General features: G+C 35.1%; 1 protein-coding gene across 1 annotated transcript; it reads left to right on the forward strand.

Annotated features, from left to right (window-relative positions):
* Positions 1-374: 374 nt before the first annotated feature.
* LOC124355568 (DNA polymerase delta subunit 2) lies at positions 375-21,147 on the forward strand. Its single transcript, XM_046806731.1, has 11 exons — positions 375-757; positions 2,229-2,356; positions 3,599-3,712; positions 4,869-4,959; positions 6,769-7,342; positions 8,301-8,446; positions 10,921-11,045; positions 11,195-11,287; positions 14,803-14,995; positions 18,761-18,871; positions 19,795-21,147. Exons 1-11 carry the CDS (start codon positions 526-528, stop codon positions 19,920-19,922), a joined length of 1,935 nt encoding a protein of 644 aa, XP_046662687.1. The 5' UTR covers positions 375-525; the 3' UTR covers positions 19,923-21,147.
* The last annotated feature ends 4,149 nt before the right edge of the window (positions 21,148-25,296 follow it).

The raw sequence follows: 25,296 nt of genomic DNA on the forward strand, positions 1-25,296 counted from the left end.
AATTAATGAACAGACAATGGAAGTGAGTGATCCAGATAACTTTTACAAGTTTCACTAATGTGAAGGTCAACTCTATTGTTTACATCTTTTATTAATAACAATAACCATCATGCAGTTTATTCATTCTGTTACTGTAATTTAACTATGTCTTATAACATAAAGGAGTATAAATAAGACGTTATTATAACTTCCATTCCGGAATAAAACAAAGTAAAGTGTATGTGTAACTTAATTTATTATGTTAACATAACATAGTTTTCCTAAAATGTGAATACAGTATCACGGATTAAAGATGATTGGGTGATGGCACGATGCGATATCCAGATTTTAAATTTGGCAACACTACTTCACAAATGTCAAGAGAAAAAAAAATACTACAGTTCCCGCCATAAACAATAAACACAAATTGTGTATGTGTGCGTGCGTGAGTTGATCTGGCCTGGGTTTGTGATTTTAACGTTATCAGTATTTTGCAAAGAGAATTAATATTTGTTGCTTTGATTGTATAATTACTATATTCAAAAAATGAAACTTCAAGAAGATATGTCCAAAAAGTATGGAGTATTAAATTGTCCTCCAGTTGAAGGCAATGCCAGTGCTGCAATGTGTCAGAAGAGGTTAGAATGCAATTACACTGATCTCTCTCAGATTTATCGACAACAAACTAAAGATTTTTCGAAACAGTTTGCTCACATTTATGCAGTTCGTCTCAACTCCATGAGAGATGCATTGAAGATGAGAGCCATCAATAAATGGGGTGAGTGTGGGTAGGTTTCCTATTTAGTCATAATAAACATGGACATGAGATATGATAATTTTCGTGTAAATTCTCTCAATATGTTTTGATTCACGCCAGTGGTCATGGATTTTTTTCATATATACTACCTTTTGTGTCAGTTGCAGTCTCCATTTGCAGAACAGTAGGCAAATCTGCGCATCTGAGTAATGCGCTTCATGTATTTGTGTGTCTGATACTGTTCCCGTATGTTATATGTTCATGTATTTGAAACACCACAAAAGCTATACATAATACACATTTGATCATCAGGACCACTGTACACTGACCAGTCAATTCACCTAGCCTAGCTTGAGGTGTCAACAATTTATGGTTTGTAAATATTCACAAGTTTATTGTACTGTATGTTAAGACTAACGTATGATCCTCCACCTATAATGTTGTGAGCAATTATTGGGACAAATCTGATTTCTTTAATACTTACGTGTCGGAAAGCCGTTTCTGAGCATTAAGAAGGTTAATTGTCCACACATGGTGCGGCTTCTTATCTCGTACAACTTGAAGAGGGGTTGAGGTACTCATGATCTTAACTTAATTTTTAACATTATCTTGAGGGATTTTTTTCACCAGCTCTGCAGGATGGAGCATAAAGCAGCTCTGAAACCTGCACTAATGGCCAGGTGAATTTTTGATCAGTATTTTCCTGTGATCAGATCACATTGATTTGGCATTATTACTGATCACAAATGCCCTGGCCATCAGTGTGGGCTTTTATGGTAAGTAAAAATTACTTTTGACCATCTATAATATGTATTATAGACTCAATATCACGTGCAGGACTGATTTGACTGTGTCCTGGTATAGCAGAGATTATGTATGGACTCTAAACCTTCTTATCGCTTGGTAATGTCAACAATGGCTTTCCAACAATTAATTTTTATGTTTCTTATTTTTCTAAGGATGGTCTAGTCATCATTAAAACAAAAACAAAATATTGAAGTTGACCCAATAATCGCTCAAAATTAGCCTACCTCTTCACAACATGAAACAAACTCCAAACTTCAAAGAAATTAAGCTATCAACTCCCTTTCTGCTGGCTGCATGAGGATAGTTTAGTGATAGTAACGTCTAATTAATTTGTTGTTATAAATATTCAGATTTAATAGAGTCTCAATCTGGAGATCCAAATAAAGCCTGATTTCTGAAGACTTGATCAATACTTTGTGTAATTGTAAAAATGTATTTTCAGGAAAACAAGAACTGGGTTACATTTGACCTACTTTTGCCATTTTACTGACTTTAAAAAAATATTTTATGATCATATTATTGAGAGCTTATAAAGAAATCGTAGCAAGTAACCCTTATGATTTCAATAAATTAAAAATTTAAAGAGTACCAATGTGCAGCATGTGACATAGGCATAGACTATTTAAATAAAGATGAGTGTTTTTTTGGAGAAAGCAGGGCTAATTAATATTTTAATTTTTTTAAGGTCCAGACATAAAAATATGCCGATTGGTCGAATTGCAAGAGGCTTCTGGAGAGAAGTGTGTCATTATTGGGACACTTTTTTTGGACCAGCGATTGAAACCTAGTATTCTCAAAGAAATTAGTGAAGAGGTAAGTCTGTGATTTTGGATAATTTTAAGCATTATAACTGGCTAGTAAGTAGGCAAATTTTGTATTGTACAAAGATGTACAATTATAAAATGTATATAGGCCTAACTATTCCTTTTGTTGCATTATATAATTCACAATATACAGTGTATTGCAAATCGTCAATGAATATATTAAATTTAGTGGGTAGGTCCCTTATTCACACACATGCGGACATAAATTGTTCATACATTTCTTCAGACATGGTCTCATTGACTTCAGATCCAACACTTCAAAAATATTCCAGTGGCTCATTATGAAAATTTATTAACAGAGAAAAGCACATATGATACCAAAAGGCATTTGAGACAAGTTTTAGGACTAATTTTGGTTTTCAGAATTATTTTCACTTTCAGAGATTTTATTGTCTGACATCGACACCAACTTGTTCCGGCATGTTGAGATAACAGTTCATGTTGGGGAATTCAAAATTTACATCTAGGCCTACCTGTGTTTCCTGAATGTCAGCATTGTGAATCAATGCAAATTCGATCACACATATAGAGTCAAGGCATAGTCAGCAATCAGCAATACAGCCTATTTGAATGAATGGTTTTTAATAAAAAAGTTATATATTTTTAATGTGAAGATCATTATTTTTATTAATTCAGTTTATTTAATAAAAATACACAAATAAACATGGATTCCTTATCCAAGGTGATAAGGAATCTGTCTCATGTACTTTGGTGCTATCCATTTAGGTTTAGATTAGATTATTATAAATATGTTACTAGTAGTACCAAAGTTATAATTAACCATTCACGTGATCTGAGCTTAAATTTGGACACTATGGCGTTTAAGACGCTCTGAAGCCTGCACTGATGGCCAGGGGCATTTCCGATCAGTACTTTCCAGGCATCAGATTACGTGTCTGATTGTCCAACGTGATCTGCCTTTTTCTATACATACATATGTATTTCCCTACTTATAAAGCTAATAACAGGTAGTAAATAGGAACAGAGTGGCCTCTGGATAATACAAAAGTATGTACTTGTCACATTACTAAGTTTGCAGGGTAGAACGTAACATATTTTAAAACATTATTCATTGAATCTTGAGTTATATTTTTAAATAATTAGTGATTACACAGCATAGACTATTAAATTCTCAAGTCCTGGCTAAGATAGGTAGATAACACCCTCATAATATAGGAAGGAATCAACATAAGAAACTCTGAAATGAATATTATTGTTACTCATGTTACAGGCCCAGTTGGTGCCCCAGCCTGTTCGTTCCAATTTCGTCTCAGACTCGGACACATTGATCCTGGAGGATGAGTTGCAGAGGATTGTGCTGCAAGGAAGGCTGGATGTCCACAAGGTGTGTAAAACCGGTTCTATCAGTACAATCCAAATAGCAATCCCATTTGTGTTCGTTTGTACTCAAAGTGGTTTCCATCAGCAGTTAATTATGCTAGTAATTACCAATTTCACCTTGTTAATTACCTACTAAGTCTATCAGGGCCTTAAGTATAATAACATTATCATAGTTATTTGATTTATATTAAAAGTTTTAAAAATACTTAACACGTAATTACTCACACTAACATAGTATTGTTACAAAACTGTTAATCGCATTACGTTAAGTACACTAAGGGATATTCATGTTAGGTCTGGTCTGTATGACAGCTGATTATGAGCCGGATGTAATGTATTGACCTTGAGTTTTCCCTGTAGCAATACTATTAAACTCGTACATTTTACACCCTTATTTTAGATTCTAGCGTTATAGTAGATATATCATTTTGAAGATCTTATTAATAAATATCTACACACTTTTTAATTTTTCTTTATTAATATTTAAATGATGGAATATAAAAAAAGTTTGAGATTTTTTCTGTATAAGAGATAAAAAAAATTATCTAAGAAACCTAATAAACATTAGGTTCCATATTAATTATATCTTTAAAATAAGATATCTCTTATAATTCTATAACTAAAAATAAGGTTGTAAAACTGAATGAGGTTTAATATTGTTCTTAAACCTCATTATGGGGGCCAAAATCAAGATGGCCACCATTGCAGCTGGCTCTTTATATATTCTGTGTAGTCAGTCTCCAGTATCAGTGACAGTTGATGTCTTTATTCTTTTATCCTGGATGTTTCCAATATGATTGCGCAGGCTGCTGTTTAACAATCATGGGAAAATTGCCAGTGTGATCATTTGTAATTTCCTTAGCTGCACATGAAAATATAAGCTTTGACTTTAGGAACTCTTCAGTAACTGTTATATAAGATAATAATAGCAAATATTGGCTTCACTGTATTGGTTCTATGTTGTGTTACGTGCAACTTATGACACGATAATTACTGTCATGACATTAACTATTTCACACCCACTGGAACATGTGACAAAACAACTTGATCCCCAATGTGTTAAATTAATCAGAAAGTAATGTATCATAATTTGTGCTGACTTTTAACTTTAGAGATTGTGATAACAACAAGCCATGAGTGTGTATGCGTTCTGTACGTAGGTGGTGACTGGTGTTGTGTGCGCAGTGCTGGGACACGAGGATGCAAATGGGGGCAAATTCCACGTAGAGGACCATTGTTGGGCGGGGCGTTGAATCTGTCGCCCCCACTGTCAGTCCCCCTCGAGATGATCAGTGAGTGCCCTGGTGTTTGATCCCACTTTCTCACCATCTTTTTTAGTTTTATTGAATATTTGTCATGAAGGAGGCTCTGTATATTGTGACGGGTCAAGAAAAATATATTTTTTACTACGCTGTTGATGTAGGACAGTAAAAGTATTTGACACATAGCCTACAGTGTAATTGGCATTAGACAAATTTTGAGGCTTTTCTTAAAAATTTCAATAAGTTTTTGATAGGCAAGGTTTTGACATTAGCTCTACTTTTGTTTTGTTTTTTGGATTGCTCAAATGATACATAAAATATTCTCAAAGAAAATGTAAAAAATTATATTGTAAATAAAGAATTGTAAATACAGTAGAACCTCGGTTAACCGAGCCTCGCTTAACCGAGACTCCGGGTTAACCGAGGCCGTCCTCGGACGATTTTTTTTATTTAAAAAGCAAAAGAAACACGCACAAACTACGTACAGTAATGAGCGTTTGGGTGCTCCTTTTATCGCAATACGCACGCTTAGCCTGCAATGCGTTAAAACTACTGTACAGTAAATTGTTGGCAACTGTTGTGTTTCCTCGGCCAAATATTTGCGTAGCTTAGCGCTTATCTTTGCCGAATGCATACGGCACTGTCACCCGACAACCGCTCGCCAGAGCAGCTGCAGGTGTTGTAACCCGACACCGCTCGCCGCCGGACCAATGCGAACTGTTTCAATGCCGAGACGCGACTGAGCCACTCGCTCTCCCCCACCACCCCGATTCGACTCTCCGTAGCTTATTGCGCATCTAGTGGGCTGTCCTGGTGTACAGCTTCAGCTCGGATGTGTTCGTGCATCATCGGTCTGCCCCGAAGACGCCATTTCGTCTCAGTGGCAGTCCTTTGTTTACTTTTACAAGTCAAGTGTCTATCACTGTTTTTTTATTGTGTGTTTAAGTGCAGTTACAGTAGGTGTAAATGAGGTGCTAAACGCAAACGTGTCGTTGTGTCCTTTAGAGACTAAACTAAATGCCGATTCGTCGTCTGGACAATGGTGAGTCAATAAGAAACAGTCGCTAAAGACTTGGGTGTTTGGTGAGGTTACCGTCGGAGATTGGAGGAGGAAGAGGGCTGAGTTAGAAAAATGGGGTGCTCAGAGCTTAAATTCCAATTGCAATTCAGAGAGAAAAAACGTTTAAAAAGTGTGAGTATGAAAAAACTTCCGAGGCTTTATTCTTATGGTTTTCGGAAATGAGAGCAAGGGGAAGTCCAATAAGTGGGCCTATTTTGCAGGCAAAAGCGCTAGATTTCCATAAATCTTTTGGCGATGGCGATGAACCTTTTACCGCTAGTTCCGGGTGGTTAATGCGATGGAAGAACCCGTTATGGAGTGCGGCAAACTTAATATATCTGGGGAAAAAACTTTTCAGGTAATGAAACTGATGTGACAGTTTTTGAAGAAAAAATAAGAAAATTGATTTTGAGTGAGGGTCTTACATCCGATCAAATATTCAACTGTGATGAGACAGGCCTTAACTTCAGAATGTTGCCCTCAAAAACTTTAGCCAGTCAGCAGGAAACATCAGCTCCTGGGTATAAGAAATCTAAAGATCGAGTTACAGTTTTAGGATGTGGCCAATGCTGCAGGAAGTTTGAAACTCAAACCAGTTGTAATAGGCAAGTATAAAAAGCCACGTGCTTTTAAAAATACTAATGTGGACACATTTCCCAGCACATACACAAACCAGAAAAACGCATGGATGGACTCGCGGATTTTCAAACAATGGTTTTTTGAGGAATTCGTTTCCAGTCGTTGAAGCTTTCTTGGAGAACAAAAAACTCCCTCGCAAGGCCCTTCTTATTCTTGACAACGCTTCGTCCCATCCAGATGCTGATGAGCTAGTCAGCGATGGCATTAGAGCCTTATTTTTGCCTCCAAACGTTACTGCCCTCATCCAGCCTCTAGACCAGGGAGTTCTAGAAACTTTTAAGCGAAACTACAAAAAGAGGCTGCTTAGAAATCTACTGGAGAAGCTAGAGGACGGGCTGGGTGTCACTGATGCTCTCAAGTTAATCACAATGAAAGATGTTGTCTACTGGGTGTCAGAAGCTTGGGATAACGTTAGGGAGGACACTATAAGAAGGTCATGGCGCAAACTTTTCGGAATTGAAAAGGCAAGCCGCCAAGAGACAGCTGCTCCTGAAAACCAGCCAAGAGCATGTCCTCCTGAAAATGAAGAGCTTGTGAATCTTTGTAACCACCTTCCAGTGGCTGAGCCCATCAGTGCAGAGGACATCAGTGAATGGATCAATGGAGATGAGGATCAGGCCCTAACTGATGACGTGATTATCCAGATGCTCAACCAACCAGAAGATGATGACAAGTAAGTTTTTGATTTTTTTATTATGCAAAATTTTAACATAAAAACATAATCCAACATCAATTTTTTAACACAACTACAGTATATTTGTTTACACTTTAGTTAAATGTTGCCCATTCATCAATCCAAAACTAATTTCATACCAATTCCAAACTGCTGCCTTTTGATTGCGTTACGGTTACGTAAAACAAAAGTTTTTTTTACAGCGATGAACCTGATGGGGCGACTGAGAAAATATCACATACAGAAGGTCTAAGAACGATCGAGGGAGCACTGGCATACATTGAACAACAAGAAACCGCAACAACAAAACGATTTAGTTTGGCTGCGACGCTGGCGCAACAGGGCGGCTAGCCTAAGATCCTCTAATCTAAGTCAAAAAACAATAACTGATTTCTTTGGGAAAAAAGATTAGCTTACTTTGTTTATTTTTGTACAATGTACAGTAAATTAATTTTCATTTCTTTGATTTAATTTTGTAAACAGGAATACTGTACTGTAACTAAACTTCTGTACATTGTGTAGCCTATATCATACGTATTCAGTTGTGCAATAAATTGGAGTGTTATATTAAAACAGTGTTTAGTATTGTGAGTGTTACCGTTTCCTCTCACGTTTTATTGCGTACTAATAACATTTCTTGTACTAATAAACTAAAACAACAGTTCAGTTAATAACTTTTGTTCATGTTTTAGTATATCTTGAGCTATTTTTAGCCCCCGGTAACGATTTTTAGGTTACGTTCCGTGTTATTCCGAGGTTCGCCGTATCCGAGGTAACCCTCGGGGTCCCAATTACCTCGGTTAACCGAGGTTCTACTGTACAGATATAATTCAGTGCAAATATGATCTACATAAGTTATTAATGTTTTAGTTGATTTATCATATTGTTTCGTTCTTTTTAAGAGCAAGGAAATTCTTGCTTTGTATGATAATCAGTTAGTATTGGTCCTCTGTTACAGATATATAGTACTGCTAAGTGGACTCAGTCTTGCCAACAATGCTAACCTCCTGCAGGTACAGCTTTTGGTAGATTGGCTCTCTGGATTCCTAGGAGAGCCGCACGACCAGGAGAAGGCATCCAAAGTTGTCAGAGTCATCCTGGCAGGTAAGCAGTTTACTCATGAAGATACTTCCTATTCCCTTTTTTACTGTAAAATAAAATTGGTACTTCGGTATCCTACGAAGACCAATCCGTCCCTATCTACTATTTGTCATTAGGCAAATGTTTACGTACCTATTATAAATAGAAAAAGTTCAAGTTAACATTTACAAGTGATCTCGTGATCTGAGCTGGAATTTAGACGCCAGCTTCTTGGAATGTTTTTCTTTTCTCACCAGAATTATGGGGTGGCACCAAAGGTACTACCAAAGCCTGCACTGATGGTTTAGGGACGTTTCCGATCGGTACTTTCCCAACTTCAGATGACGTCCCAGATTGTCCAACTTTTCTGGTGTTAAATCATGTTTGATGATGTGGCACGTGATCCGGGGTCAGAAAAAAGTACTGATCAGAAATGCCCCTAGCCATCAGTGTGGGCTATTATGGCTCCATCAACCCATACTTCTGGGAAAAAAGAAAAACATCCCTCAAGATAGTACCTATATTCAAGCTCAGATCACATAAGCACTCATAAAGGTTAACTTTAACTTTGTTACTACTAGTGACATATTTATGATAACTTAATCTAAACCTACTTACCTGTATATCGTGTAAGAATAAGTAGTAGATAGGGACAGAGTTGGATAATAACCATTACAAATTGTGATTACATTTACTCATTATGGTTGGTAAATACATTTGTATGAATTTACTAAAAGTAAATTAAACTTTTTGCTCATAGATCTGTCTTATTCTCAACAAAATATTCAATCCCAATAATTCAAATTTGTTCTCAGGATATTTACAACTGAGTTTATCAGGACTAAAAATAGGGCATCTTGTAATGTTGTAAAACTGGATCCACACATAAAAAGGTTTTTATATTGTAAAATTGTTTAAATTTGAAATAAACCATGCCACTGGAAAATGAGAAACCAGATTAGCGAGTCACTGCTTTATTTTTCACTATTGTTTAGAACACTTTAATGAAGAATCAAATGTTTTTAAGTCAAACAGCCTGGGCCTTTCATAACTTTCTTTAAACTTTCACAGAATTTGAATCCAGAACTTCTCACTAAATGCTCAAAAACCAGTCGCTACACCACTTGCTGTTTTGATTTTATACTCCAGGGACCAAGAGCCAATTTGCATTGTATAAGTTCACAATCTGGTTTTTCTTGAAATCAATAGATGAAATTTTCCTAATGAAATCTATCATTACCTTCTATAGTTTGGATGAAAGTCGAAAGAAAATGGTATCAAAATGGTTAAAAATATGAAAAGTTAATTAATTATAAATTAACTTATTTTGTTAATTAATACAGACCTTTAAAGGGGCCTTATCTTATTATGCAGTTGTCTGACTGTATTATAACTATTATTTATGGGTCTGATGATTAGTATTTAAGTGTATCAAGGTATAAAAGCTGTAATGTTTATGTTTTTAATCTCTGTGATGCCTTCCTATTTCAACTTCCACCAAAATTAGCACACCTCCAATATAACTTGATGATTGATTTCTTTCTTTGGATAAATTTCTCTATAGATTGCATGAAGAACCAACATATATACAGTGTGCATTGGCTCTTGACACCTAAACTATTATAATATCAGAGTAGGAAACAATGAAGTGGTTTAACACCTGAAAAATATAGAACTTAGGGGTTTAATAGACGATGATAGAGTTGAAGATAAAAAGATAGAGCAGAAAACTCAGAAATGGGCTAAGAATCAGATCATGTGATTGAGTAGAAGATCTGGACAGACTGGATGCCAAGGCAGAGATGGCCTGAGTGAGTGTGGTTGTCTCCTGTGGAAAAAGTGAGACGGGTGGGAAACTTGTACAAGAAGCAAGAACATTGGACGATAAAGTACGTTAATGAGGACTGCAACACAGGGTGCTCTAAAAAGGGTACCACAAACTTCTGTGGCTGATAGTATTTATGGTTCCAAACAAAAAAAGTCCTCTAAACATGGGCCAAAAATGTATTGTTTAGCCATTAGCTGCCATTTTGTATACAAAAATTATTCTAGAACTAGTAAAGCTACAGAAACCAAACTTTACACATAGATGATGACAAATAAGAGGAAAACTAAAACAATATTGTGATTTGTATTAATAGTAACAAAATGGTTTCTGTTGACAATTTTTAAAGTTAAATAATGTATCAAAACCAGTCAGTTATAAAAAAAATTTACAAGATGCCAACTATTTTGCAATTTTTATTGAAATTCCAATCGTATTTGTTTTTAAAAAATCCGCCAATGAATAAGCGAGCATGACCACTTTAAAGGTATGCTTACGCAAGCCAGAAGCCACAAACATTACTGTCAGTTGACAGGCATCAGCTGTTTTGACATGTTCGTTGTTCACTGCGGCTTTATACTGAATCCACTACTCTCAATCTGGTTCTATGCCATAAGGCATCTGCCGCAGTCAACATCTTAAAAAAGGTTTAGTAACAATATTCTGATTGCAGGTAACAATGTTCGCAGTGATGAGATGAAGAAGGAGGATAAGGTGTCAAAAACTACAGCAGTGGAAAGCTCCAGCAGTTCTCTCTCAGCAGTGCAACTACTTGACGAGTTTCTGCATCAGCTGGTGGTGAGTTCATCTTGAAGTAACAATTGTGTAACAGTCAGTTAATCAGCACAAATGAGCATTGTTACGCTGTTTGTAACATGTTTCAGCTTATATTATTAATGAGTATAGATACTTATCCATCTTACCTGTAATTCTGAATTTGTCTGCAGCAATTCATTGATGTGGATGTGATGCCAGGAGAGTTCGATCCCACCAACCACACCTTGCCTCAACAACCCCTACACTATTGTATGTTCCCGAAGGTGAGTGATATACTGGGTACTGTCTTCTCTCATTTTAAGCCTCAACAACCCCTACACTATTGTATGTTCCCGAAGGTGAGTGATATACTGGGTACTGCCTTCTCTCATTTTAAACCTCAACAACCCTTACACTATTGTATGTTCCCGAAGGTGAGTGATATACTGGGTACTGTCTTCTCTCATTTTAAGCCTCAACAACCCCTACACTATTGTATGTTCCCGAAGGTGAGTGATATACTGGGTACTGTCTTCTCTCATTTTAAGCCTCAACAACCCCTACACTATTGTATGTTCCCGAAGGTGAGTGATATACTGGGTACTGTCTTCTCTCATTTTAAGCCTCAACAACCCCTACACTATTGTATGTTCCCGAAGGTGAGTGATATACTGGGTACTGTCTTCTCTCATTTTAAGCCTCAACAACCCCTACACTATTGTATGTTCCCGAAGGTGAGTGATATACTGGGTACTGTCTTCTCTCATTTTAAGTTTACTTCCATAAAAGTTGATTAGTTTACCATATTTAAAATCGTAAGGAAGATGAAGTTAAACAATATTAATCTTTCATTTGAAAATTCTTGGCCTCGGAAAATTGTTCTTCCTCCTGCTCAATTAAAAATGTATTGTTTGAAATTGATTATCTTATTGTATATTTGTGTCAACTCTCACCAAACAAATGGTCTAATTAAGACCAAATTCTGCAAGGGGAATTGCTGAACATGTAAATGGTGTTTAATTTTGTTTTAAACACTAACTTAAAGGTTTTACCTAAATTAACACGTTCACTGCGGGTGTTACACCGGCGTAACATGTAGGTGTTCCTCATGGTGCGTGTGTTACGCCGGTGTAACAATCGATCATTACACGCATATAACTAAATTTTGAGGTTATTTTCGCGTTGTAATGGCTGTAGGTTGCATCACTGCATAGCTAACTATTGGCGGGAACGAGATTCATCGTCCGTTCTGAGTAAAGGCTGTCAGTCAGTGCGTAGGAGCCACGTTGTTTACTGCTGTTGCGTAAACTGTGTTTAGTAGTGATCGCGCGCTTGACAACGCTTTGTGCCGTGATGGATGTCGACCAACCGGGGCTCTCGGAGCACTCGACACCTGCTCTAACAGTGTCTAGTGACGACGAAGTGGAAAGGGAGATGAGAGATCACAATATTGAGAGTGACCTTGACTCAAGCTCAGATTCAGATGACGAGGAAGTGATCGTAAACCCGGTGTGATCCAGCGCCACAGCTGGTCTCAAGAATATTCCCTTTACAAAGGAAAGTGGCTTATTGTGACCAATTCCCGGACAAGAACCGATAGATTTTTACAACTTATTATTAGATGAAATCTTTCTTGAAAATATTGTAAAATTTACAAACCGTAAAGCTGAGAAATTATTTGTAGAAAGAGGGGTAGACTTCAGTTCCGACAATACATCAAAGGGAAAAAAACAAATATGGGATCAAGTTGTACACTTTAGCAGAACCAGAGGGACTTGTTTTGAAGTTCATGGTATATGGTGGTAAGACTGATGCTACATCTGGGAAGGGTCATGCCAGCAAAGTTGTATTAGAGCTTATGCAGCGTAAACTTAGAGTGGGCCATGCCATCTATATTGACAACTTCTACAACAGTGTACATCTAGCAACAGAACTCCTGTCACAGAATACATACTGTACAGGAACGTTAAGAGCAAATTGCAAAGACAACCCTGAAGATGTCATCAATGCTAAGCTAAAGAAGGATGAGACCTTCGCCCGCTACAGTAACGGAGTCATGGATGGAGCATGGAGGGATAAGCGTAAAGTGATGTACATCTCAACTGAATTCCAAAATGATATGGCTACTTCAATAAATAAGTGAGGTAAAGAAAGAATCAAGCCCCTGCCTATCATCCAATACAATGCCCACATGAAGGGGATTGATCGCTCAGATAAAATGCAAGCCTATCATCCCTGTGACTGAAAGAGTGTGAGATGGTATGTTAAAGTATTTGAACATACATGGACTACCCTGATGAACAACGCAATGCACATGTTCAACATGACTTCAGGAAGGAGGAAGATGTCACTCTACGACTTCCGCTTGGCCGTATTAGAGAAAATTCTTCCTCAGCCCCAGAACCCTGGGCGCACACCTGAATGCGTTAGGGAGCGAAGACACAATATTGAGTTGAGTGGTGAAAGGGGTAACAGAGGCAGAACCATGCGAAAGAGATGCAGGGTGTGCCACTCCAGAGGAATCCAGAAAATGACCCCGTACTACTGCAGTCGATGTCCCGACCAACCCGGGCTGTGTCCAAAAGTATGTTTCGATCATTTCCATGACATTTTGTAAAAGGCAATGAACACTGGGTGGTGGGAGGGGATGTAAATATGTGTATATGAAACATTGAGTTTATTGTGCAAAAATGTAAATATAGTGCACTAATTACAATGTAGTAGGCATGTAATGTGGTGCGTTTGTGACACCGGCGTAACAAAGAGGCTATAATACAGTGCGGGTGTGACACGGGCGTAACATTTCTTTTGCTGTGTGCGTGTGTGACGCCGGTGTAACATTTACTATTACTTCATTTCCGGTGTGATGAAATAATCCCAGCTGATTACAAGCATTGATTCCTGTCTTCTCACACTCTTTGGTAAGTAAATATATAATAAAAAAATTTCCGCACCTGGGTACCCTACCATGTTTTAGATCCGCAGTGAACGTGTTAATTATTTTAAGCCAATTACAATGCAGTTCTGTTTGCTCCTATCACTTGTATAAGTGGATGGTATTACTGGCAATATTGGCTTAACATCTGGTGACAAACTGTACACAATAAAGCTGAAATATTTCAAGATTTTAATTGTGTTACCTATTTTGTTTTGGCACAGTGTCAATCCAGAAAATACCATAGTAGTGACCAACTCCAAAAGTCTGAAACTAAACTTACTATTGTTTATAGTTTGTTAACAGACAATGCTACAATTTGCATTATAAAACATAGTTGTAAAGCTATAAAGAAATTTTTAATATTTTGAAGTGCCGTTTAAACTATTATAAGAAAAACTATATGCATTTGTTGAAATTTGGCATGTGTGTCCAATTTATAAATGTCTCAAAACCTTTTTATTTTTTTAAATTTGAAACTTGTTTTAGATACTTAATGATCTTTTCATCTGTCATTAAATTCTATTCTTGTAATGAAGTCTCACTAATTTTCTCAATAAAATCTTTTTTCATTGTACTAGTCATGTATATATCATTAATTATTACATAAGTTAGACATTGTTATGTATGTAAAAGAATTTTCAGGCAAAGGAACCTCAAATACAAGGTTAACAAATTAAGAACAACAGAACTCTGGCTAGCCGACAGACAGTTGTTTACGTTGTACTCTATGCAGCATTGTGACTCGTTATGTGGATGTTTAAATTTATTCATTTAACTAAGGTAAGATTATCTTGACATACACCATCTCTGTTATAACGTGTTGATAAAACCTCTTATTCAAAGTTACCTGTTTCTGTCCAGGCATCCAGGTATGATAGTCTACATGGGGTGCCCAACCCATACAGTTGTCTGGTGAATGGGCGGAGGTTGACCGGAACAGCGGGACAACCGGTTGATGATATCACCCGCTATAGTCAGCTCACAGATCCAGTGGAGATACTGCAGCAGACACTGGAGTGGGGTCACCTCGCTCCAACCTCCCCTGACACCCTGCGTGAGTAATGAGTGATTTCACACTGAACAGCACATTGCCAGCACAGAGTTGGTAATGTTGGTTTTTAGTGTCGTAACAATGGTGTTAGTTACAACAATCAGCTGATTATTAACAGCAGTTAAATAGCTAACTCGATTAACTCGGTGTTATAATAACTTCATTAGTATATTTTAAATAGGGAATAGTGCTAAGTAAAACCTTTACTATTCCGTTATTATTTGTCGTAACGCAATAAATTTGGTATCAAAATCTTTATTTAAAAGTAATCCATATTTTACTATCCCTATAAACTATTATTAAAATATTCCATTTTGAGCTATTACAGTTTTAAAAATTTGTATGGTGGCCATTTTGGAACCTAATATGATATTTTTCTGAAACTTTTTTTAATCGGTCTTAATTAGACTAAAGATTTTGCAAAGTTTGATCTTTATACCTTTAGTTAAGATTTGGGGCTAAGTTAAAGATAGCTCAAAGAGAGATATCTAAGACAATGACATTTTTTTGGCAGTACCGCTCAACCAATAGTACTGTGTACCAATTCTCTCCCTTATTCTTTAAGTAAGGTCCTTGCACATGCACAAGCTACGTGCCCATGTATAAAATAACTAAAAATGAACTACAATTAAATTATAATCTGTGATCCTGTGCTGCCGGCTTGATTTACACAACCTATAGGCTCAAACCGTTGGTGTGCTGGCTACTTCCTATGTGGTGTGAAATTGCTTAATCTCTGCCTTTTGCAATGTTGTCATAATTTACTTATTAACTATTTGTGAAACATATGCATCTACTCTGTTTTTAAAACTAATTTTGCATTTATGAATTAATTTAAACCACCTGATATATACTAGAATAGAATGAAACTTGAAATGGGGATGAGGATGATTGTTGTAAAAGCTGGTGGCTAAAAATTCCAATTCTAAAGAGTATTGCTTATTATTTGTTTACTAACCATACATGTTTTCTGTTGATTTTACTTTTACAACTTCAGCTATCCCAAATCTTGTTCCTTTCAGTGTAAATTTCACTTTTTGGAAAGTAAAAAGCTGGAGGTAGTAAGGTCTAATGAGCAGGGTGGATATTCCAACATAGCGACGCCATGCTAAAAACAATGACTTGAAGACCAATTCAGTATCTGCTAGGGCATTTCCAGGTGAAGGAACCATGACTTGTTTTTCACTTTCTTCTTATGCATTCATAAAATTTAGAGATAAAAGTCCTTATTCACTGTCTGATGTCTTCAAGCACCCAATTTGCTTTCAGAATCCCATAAATGTAAAAAACTCTTCATTGCTTTAAATTGAACAATCATTTTCAACATCTTTTCCTCTTTGAACTGCTTAAACCACTAAAGATTTCAGTAAATGCCTCAGCAGCAGACTTTCCAAGTTACATTAGAAATTTTATATTCGTTGTACTTTCGTTACTTTTAATATGTGTTTTTCTTACTAAAGCTGAAACATGGTCTGTCATAAACTAAGGCCATAGTTTGACTTTGTGGTCAGCAGGTGCTGCACATGGAGGAGAGTACAGAGGGGAAATATCATGTGATTATTCTGTGGTGTAGTGTTTGACATTGAGTCCTACACTGTCGTTAAGTTAGCAAATCAGTCCAGTTGTTTTAATGCCAGGCCTCGCACAATGAGTAGAATAGGAAACTGCTTTGAATCACAATCACTCACCTTTCAACATGGTTATTAATGCCACTCGACATTCAATAAGGAGAGAAACATCACTCTGCTGTTGACGAGCCTTGTATTGTGAAACTGCTTTGAATCACAATCACTCACCTTTCAACATAGTTATTAATGCCACTCGACATTCAATAAGGAGAGAAACATCACTCTGCTGTTGACGAGCCTTGTATTGTGAAACTGCTTTGAATCACAATCACTCACCTTTCAACATGGTTATTAATGCCACTCGACATTCAATAAGGAGAGAAACATCACTCTGCTGTTGACGAGCCTTGTATTGTGAAACTGCTTTGAATCACAATCACTCACCTTTCAACATGGTTATTAATGCCACTCGACATTCAATAAGGAGAGAAACATCACTCTGCTGTTGACGAGCCTTGTATTGTGAAACTGCTTTGAATCACAATCACTCACCTTTCAACATGGTTATTAATGCCACTCGACATTCAATAAGGAGAGAAACATCACTCTGCTGTTGACGAGCCTTGTATTGTGAAATTGCTTTGAATCACAATCACTCACCTTTCAACATGGTTATTAATGCCACTCGACATTCAATAAGGAGAGAAACATCACTCTGCTGTTGACGAGCCTTGTATTGTGAAACTGCTTTGAATCACAATCACTCACCTTTCAACATGGTTATTAATGCCACTCAACATTCAATAAGGAGAGAAACATCACTCTGCTGTTGACGAGCCTTGTATTGTGAAACTGCTTTGAATCACAATCACTCACCTTTCAACATGGTTATTAATGCCACTCGACATTCAATAAGGAGAGAAACATCACTCTGCTGTTGACGAGCCTTGTATTGTGAAACTGCTTTGAATCACAATCACTCACCTTTCAACATGGTTATTAATGCCACTCGACATTCAATAAGGAGAGAAACATCACTCTGCTGTTGACGAGCCTTGTATTGTGAAATTGCTTTGAATCACAATCACTCACCTTTCAACATGGTTATTAATGCCACTCGACATTCAATAAGGAGAGAAACATCACTCTGCTGTTGACGAGCCTTGTATTGTGAAATTGCTTTGAATCACAATCACTCACCTTTCAACATGGTTATTAATGCCACTCGACATTCAATAAGGAGAGAAACATCACTCTGCTGTTGACGAGCCTTGTATTGTGAAACTGCTTTGAATCACAATCACTCACCTTTCAACATGGTTATTAATGCCACTCGACATTCAATAAGGAGAGAAACATCACTCTGCTGTTGACGAGCCTTGTATTGTGAAATTGCTTTGAATCACAATCACTCACCTTTCAACATGGTTATTAATGCCACTCGACATTCAATAAGGAGAGAAAGATCACTCTGCTGTTGACGAGCCTTGTATTGTGAAATTGCTTAATCACTTTACTTATTGGAATACTGTGTTGTAATTTGCTTATTAACTGTATAAAATCGTTGACAAACATATTACCTTCTGTAGTTTTGCCTTTCTGAATTCCTCCATAAATTTTAAAATTGTGTTGCATAATTTTTGGGATTGTCTTTTGCTAGTTTTGAAGTGTAAAATAATGTATGAAATACGGTAACGGTCAAATCTATAATTACTTCAAATCAGTAACACTACGTTTCAAGATCTGCAATCTAATCTCTATTTCAGGTAAATAACTAACCTAACACATAATTACGAACTAGGTTAAAATAAACAAATCATACCAGAGCGTTGTGACACGTGTAAGTCAGGAATCACAACCACCATGGTGTGTGTCAACTTCACTAACTCTAAAACATGCACTTAATAAAAAACTTAACACAACACTAATATTATTAAAACTGAACTACAGAATACAGGTCACAATAGTCCTGCATTCGCCTACCAACCACCTACAACTGACCAGAGGCCAATAGCAAAATGGCCTCTTATTTATTTCATTACTTCTTATTCTTACTTATTACTTATTCAAATGTAATAGTATTGGAAAATTTAAATAAAATTTGTCATAGAAGAAAAAGAGTGTGAATAGTAGTAGAAATTAATTTTTGTTTTCCTCTGTGTGTGTGTGTTTGATAACAACGTTAAAATAACATTTTCAGCTTGTTATCCGTTCTACGAGAGGGATCCGTTCATTCTGGACGCCAGGCCCGATGTTTACTTCACAGGCAACCAGCAAACCTTCCAGACCAGGATTGTGGAAACGCCAAATGGTCAGTGATCTACCTTACAAGTATTTTAATTTATCCATAGCTAAGATCCATAATATAATAAGCAACAGTTGTTTTAGAGCATTGTTTGATACAGAGCAAAAATTGTTTGCTTAGAAGAATTTAGTCCAAAAGATTCATGTAGATTGGTACATTTTGATTGTTGAACTACATATAAATTAGATGTGCTTTAAATTCACACAAGTGTACAATAGTCAGGAAAATTTCAATTTACTACATTCTATTTGTCTCAAAAACTGAGATGCCAAATTGTTTATTTATTCTTCGGCTATTTGTTAGTGTTTTGAAATTTTGTTAAATTATAATAAATTTGTAATAAATCAAATTATCAAAAAAATGGAGCTTTGTAAATGTATTAGACAATGTCATGATTAAAAAAAAAATAAAAACATAAGATAGATAGAATATTAATGATGATTTAGCCAATGTATTGATGAATTTCTTTTAAAAATTTTTGTCTGCTGTAAAACTTACCCGATACTGTACAATAAACTAATTAGTATTCAATGTTTACATAATTCACTATTTATAAAATTTAAAAAAGTATAAATAGGCCTATATAATTTCAATAAAGCCACAGACACTCTTAAATAGATAAGGATTTTTTGTTTGTCTGTTTTGCTTTATTTGTGAAACATACTTATTCCACCGGAAGTTAGTTTATGTACTATAATAATATACTATGCAGATAACGTTGTTCATATTCAATTATACAAGGTTGTTGGTAAAACTTCATTACTTAAAAAGAATTTAGGAAAATAAATCAATGACATTTTCATTAAACCTTTTTTATTCAGCCTGCGGACTATTTATTGTCCCTAGTACCCAGAGGATTAACTGACTATCAATTGTAAAGGATATTAAAGGCTGCTTTAGAATTAAAGTTTCAATATGATTTTCTACAGGTAGTGGAGACACCCACAGAGTGAGGTTGGTATGTCTGCCCAGGTTTGCAGAGACCTCAACTTGCGCCATTGTCAACCTATCCACCCTGGACTGTCAACCTATGACTTTCGGGGCGGCAGGGATGTAGCGAAGCCACCCATCCCTCTAATATGGCGCAGGAAATTTAGTATTAATTTAATTCTTAAGTAAACCCTCCACTTTTAACTGTATTCATATAAAGCCTTAAAAAGTAAGTATTATTTATCCACTTTGTTACCAGACTTGCCTTTATGAAATGAACATGATTTTATATTGATATAAATTTATTCCAATTGGGTAATTGAAGATAATCTCAAAAACCATTTTGCTAATTCTATCTCCCGTTATACAAAAGCAGGATATCTTTTTTAGAAGTGGTACGTATGATAACACTACGCCAATGCAGGTTCTGAATGCAATAAGTACCAGAACAATGTTTTTATTTATCTCAGTTAAACCCTCTAAAATTGTATGTATCAAATAAGAAAAAAATAAATGAAAATACATTTGTTTATAAAACTGAATAGCCATTGTAATTATAAATTCAGTTTCATTATCTTGTATATTAATAAATATTATTAAAATATTAACAAAACAGCCACTGAAAGCTGTGAAAATCATTCATGAATGAACTCTGGGAATTAGGATTTACTTCATCTTCTCAGTTCTAAAATTAATACCTGTGAAAGTACATTTCATGCTTCTTTCTAACTGTGCAAAAAATTATTAGAAAAAAACTAAGAACACATTTTTAATGTGTTGTTTAGTTTGGAAATAGAAAGTAGAATAACCATTGCAATGAAACTATAGGTCTTTTTGTATGGTTTTCGAAGAGAAGAAATATAAGAAATTGATGAAGGATGAAACAGAATGGTCTGTCTATGTACTCTGTAAATGGAGGAATGGAATTTTCCAACCTACACCATTTTGAAGGAGGTGTAATTGCTGATCCTATCCGGGTGAATTGGGTATCACTCAGATTCAAGTCAATAAGCCCTGAAGGTATATAGCCTATAAGTCTATAATTTTGAGACTATATTGTGCACAAACTTATTTTATAACTGAGATCTGATTAGGTTAATTTAAATTTAAATTTTTTATTTTATGTTTTTAGTTTATATTGTTTAGATGAGATTTATCTTATGTAACTGAAGTGATAAGAGACATAATACTTATTAGAACCAAGTTCACAGTCTAAAACCGTGTGATATTTAAATAGTTTTGTGCCTTAATAGAACACTTTAGTCTATTGTTGTTGTTAGTGGTTAAATTTCAATTACTGTACCTGTGCTCATTTATAATTAATATAGTAAAGAAGATTGTGAAAAGCCTTATTTTCATTTAATCCTTTTATTACATAAACAGTTCCTGTATACTTATATTCCATAATATCGATAACTTAGTAACATATACTTTTTTGTTTCAAGTATTACTTCTTTCGGACATAATTTTGAGTTTGTTTTGGTAATAGTAATGATCAATAATGTTGAAACATTACAGATGTAAAGAGAGACAAAACAATTTTAATCAAAATCATTAATATTGAATTATATTTGTAACTAACAACTTTGATTCTTTAGCAAATGTGTAATGATTTAGCGCAATTATTTTTTTTATATTAATAACTTTTATAAATAATACTGTCAAAAAGTCAAATATATATTTTCATAATGTAATATTAGACTAAAGAGGGCTCAAACAACTGAAAGTTTTTGAATAGTGACCTCTCACTCAATTTCATACGAAAAAATCAAAGTCTTAATTCAAAGTTGCAATAGTTTTATACTTTCTGGGTTTAAAAAATAAGCATTATCTATTTTTGTAATGGAGAAATTTATGATTAATTTAATCCTTAGAGCGTCAACTGTCCGTTTTTTGGGTTATCTGTATTCACAGAAAAAATTGATGTTCCATCCCTGTTATTGGTAACATATGTTTAAATTTTGTTTCCAATGAAAGGCTGTGAATTGTAATCCTGTCTATTGATCTTTGACTATTTTTAATCGATAGTAGTTTATGATTGACAGTATTTTTTCCCATCTTTCTTAATTGTTCCTTCCGCCTCGTGAGCAGCTGAAACAGTAATAGTTTACACAAAACAAACTGTTATAGTTTGTCTTATTGTGTGATTTTATAAGTATATTCAAGGATGGTTCTTACAGATCAAGTGACTGTAATTAGAGACAATATCAGGAAACTGAGCTTAGCTCGTTGTTTTTCTGGTAAACTGTGTTTTGGGATTTATTTTATTATGTACTAGTCCGCAAACGATAATGAAACGCATGTCTATTAATTATTGTTGTATCATCTTCTGCATTAAAGGATGCTAGAGCAAAAGATGCGTTTATGTTTCGTATTTTTGTATGAAACTGTTCCGAACATGGGTGACCATTTAAAAAAAGACAATTGTTGTTGCTTTTAAAATTTGTCCATGCAAACAACAGTCACCGAAAGAATTTCCATTTATGCGATTAGAAACCCGTTCTTCAGGGTAATGCAGTGCACCGCAATGGATACACAAACTTTCAAATGTTCTTAAGACGTGATATTGCACAGATGCAGCAATGGCACATTTATATGTCGGTAAATAATTATTAAGTTCTAAAACCGTATGACATCTTCCGTCTCGACGTCTTTGTTCTTCTAATCGGTATTCTCGCTGCTCGTCATTTTCGGTACCTACACGTTAAGACATAAGACATTTTATTTATCCTTCAGCATGTTACATACATTGCAATAGATATTGTCATTTAGTTTAAACAGTCATTCTCAGTTTTTATCCTTAGGTATATTCAAGGATTAGAAAGTAGATATAATACAAGTACTAATATTCAGATTAAATGTTGTACAACTTTTTACTACTTAATAAGTTACAACTTCATATCATATCTTTTATGGCTTTATAATATTCGTCTAATTTATAGAATGGATTTCTAGATAGCCAGTCATGTAACACTACTGAAAACTTTTTCTCTGCTAGATTTTGCCATGAAGCAGGTAGACTATTGTAAATTTTTAAGCCTTGATACTTATGGTAATTCATGGTTCTCGTTAACCTATACCTAGGTAATTCGAGCTTATTACTATTTCTGGTATCATGGTAATGTGTCATGTTTCTTAAAAGGTATTTGTTAAAATCTTTCTTAACTAAAAGTAAAACGTCAAATATATACAAATTTACAATGGTTAAAATACTGGTTTTTACAAAAAGTGGTCTACAATGAGTTAATGGCTTAGAACCAGTTAATATTCTTACTGCTTTTTTCTGGAGGATTAAAATCTTCTCTATGCCTACCCCATTCCCCCATACCACTAAACCATACCTTATAATACTTTCAAAAATGAGTAGTAGGCCATTTGTACATAACTGGTAGTTACATGATTCCTTAAATTAGCTAGTAAAAATATTACTCTAGACAATTTTTTTTAAAAACACTATCAATTTGACATTTCTATGAAAGTTTAGAATCAATATTTATTCCTAACAAGGTAACTAGATTATTAACATCATTTTTTATATTTACAGATCTTAAAGAAACAAGTAACTTTTGAGTTTTATCTTTGTTTAATCGAAGGCCATTGATTTCAAACCAAGAGGTTGCCTCCAACAAAGTGCCCTCAGACAACAAATTAAGCTGTTCCATATTTTTATATACATTAAGGAAAGAGGTATCATCGGCGTAAATTGTGGTAAAGTTTAACAGATTGAAACTTAAGTCATTTATTAAAATTAAGAATAGTAATGGCCCCAAAACCGACCCTTGAGGGACTCCAATATTTATTTCAACAATCTTGGATCTTGAATCTTGGATCTCTTTCCTCCTATCTCAACTAATTGTTTACAATCTTTGAGATAAGATTCCAAGACAGCTAGGTTTGTTCCATGAAAACCGTAAAATTGCAATTTTGCCAACAATACATCATGCTGCACAGTATCAAAGGCTTTGCTAAGATCACATAAAGTGACCTGAGCTGCACAACCGCCTTCTAAAGTTAATAAAATTTGTTCCACAAGAGTATCTATGGCCTGTACAGTTGATCTTCCAGTGCGGTAGCCAAATTGACTGTCGCTAAATAGATTATGGGATTCAAAATAGTGACAGATCTGAATCTTGAGCACTTTCTCATAAATTTTAGCCAACACTGGTATACATGAGATCGAACGATAACTACTTGGTTTGATAGGATCCCCTTTTTTGAAAATGGGTACCACTCTACTTAACTTTAAAAAATCAGGAAATGTCCCTTCTATAATATTACGATTTATACAATACGTTAGAGGCTCCAATATTTCCAAAACAACTTCTTTTAAAAGATCACTGGACATACCATAAACATCTCTCGTTGCTGAACTTTTAAGAGATACAATTATATTATACACCTCATTCAAAGACACTGTACAAAAAGTAAAATTAAAAAATGACTTCATTGTAGTGCATGATCCAAGACACCTCACTGCTGAGCTGGGAAGTATTCATTTTAGAACTGATTTCTTCCACTGAGGTTTTACAAAAACTGTTGAACTCATCTGGTTGGATATTTGGTTTTTTATTGGTTGAAGAAGTCTTCCCTGCTGCTCTGTTGATGATGGTCCATGCAGCTTTACATTTGTTTGAAGAACTTTCAATTATTTCCTCATTTTTCGCCCTCTTGGCTTCCTTCAAAGCAGGTCTATAATGGCCCCTCAAATTCTTCAATAGAGTTAAAAGCTGATCATTTCCTTGTTTTCTGCACAAGTCTTTACACAGTAAAATATTGTTCTTCATAATAGCAAGCTGTGGTGTATACCAATTCAAAGTTGGCTTACTCTTTTTGTTAAGCTCCAGATTAGACTTACACACCTTTTTTTGGAAAGACTTTTCAAATAAAACCAAAAATGTATTGAAAAATTTTTCAAAACAAATACAGGCAGACTCATTCTGTTGCAAAGTTGCCATAAAATCTTCATTCGCCAACATTTTTCTAAACTTCACTATTTTGATTTTTGTTATTGGCCTAAACACAACCTGCGTTTGATTTTTTACCAAACCATTAGTGGACATATATAAACTATCTAAATATATTTCTAAATACAGAGCATCATGATCAGATAAATCTGGTCTCAGAATCTCACACTTATAATTTTGTAAATTTATATTGGTAATTATATTGTCTAAACAAGATTCACCTCGTGTGGGTTTGTTATTTGTGCAATACATATTATATTGTCTGAGTATATTTAAAAAACTATCAACACTATTTTTTTGAGTTAAAACGTCAAATTCTGCATTTATATCTCCACCTATAACAATTTTACATTTTAGGCCTACTAAGTATCTTAAAAGCACTTCTAGGGTTTGCAGAAAAATATCAGTCCTTCCCTTAGGTGATCTATAAAGTGAAACTATTATTACATTTTCATTAACGAGTTCTATACCAGTCACTTCAAAATGGAGTTCTTGACAATACATGCTTAAGTCTATTGTTTTAAAAATAGAATTGCT

This window comes from Homalodisca vitripennis, chromosome 2 (assembly GCF_021130785.1).
Source record: "Homalodisca vitripennis isolate AUS2020 chromosome 2, UT_GWSS_2.1, whole genome shotgun sequence".
Taxonomy (NCBI): domain Eukaryota; kingdom Metazoa; phylum Arthropoda; class Insecta; order Hemiptera; family Cicadellidae; genus Homalodisca; species Homalodisca vitripennis.

Bases quoted from the DNA above. Each gene is read 5' to 3' on its own strand.
- LOC124355568 (XM_046806731.1), top strand. From the start codon at position 526: ATGAAACTTCAAGAAGATATGTCCAAAAAGTATGGAGTATTAAATTGT. The intron at 11,046-11,194 runs GTGAGTTCATCT...ATTTGTCTGCAG, and splicing joins AGTTTCTGCATCAGCTGGTG to CAATTCATTGATGTGGATGT. The intron at 18,872-19,794 runs GTCAGTGATCTA...GATTTTCTACAG, and splicing joins GATTGTGGAAACGCCAAATG to GTAGTGGAGACACCCACAGA.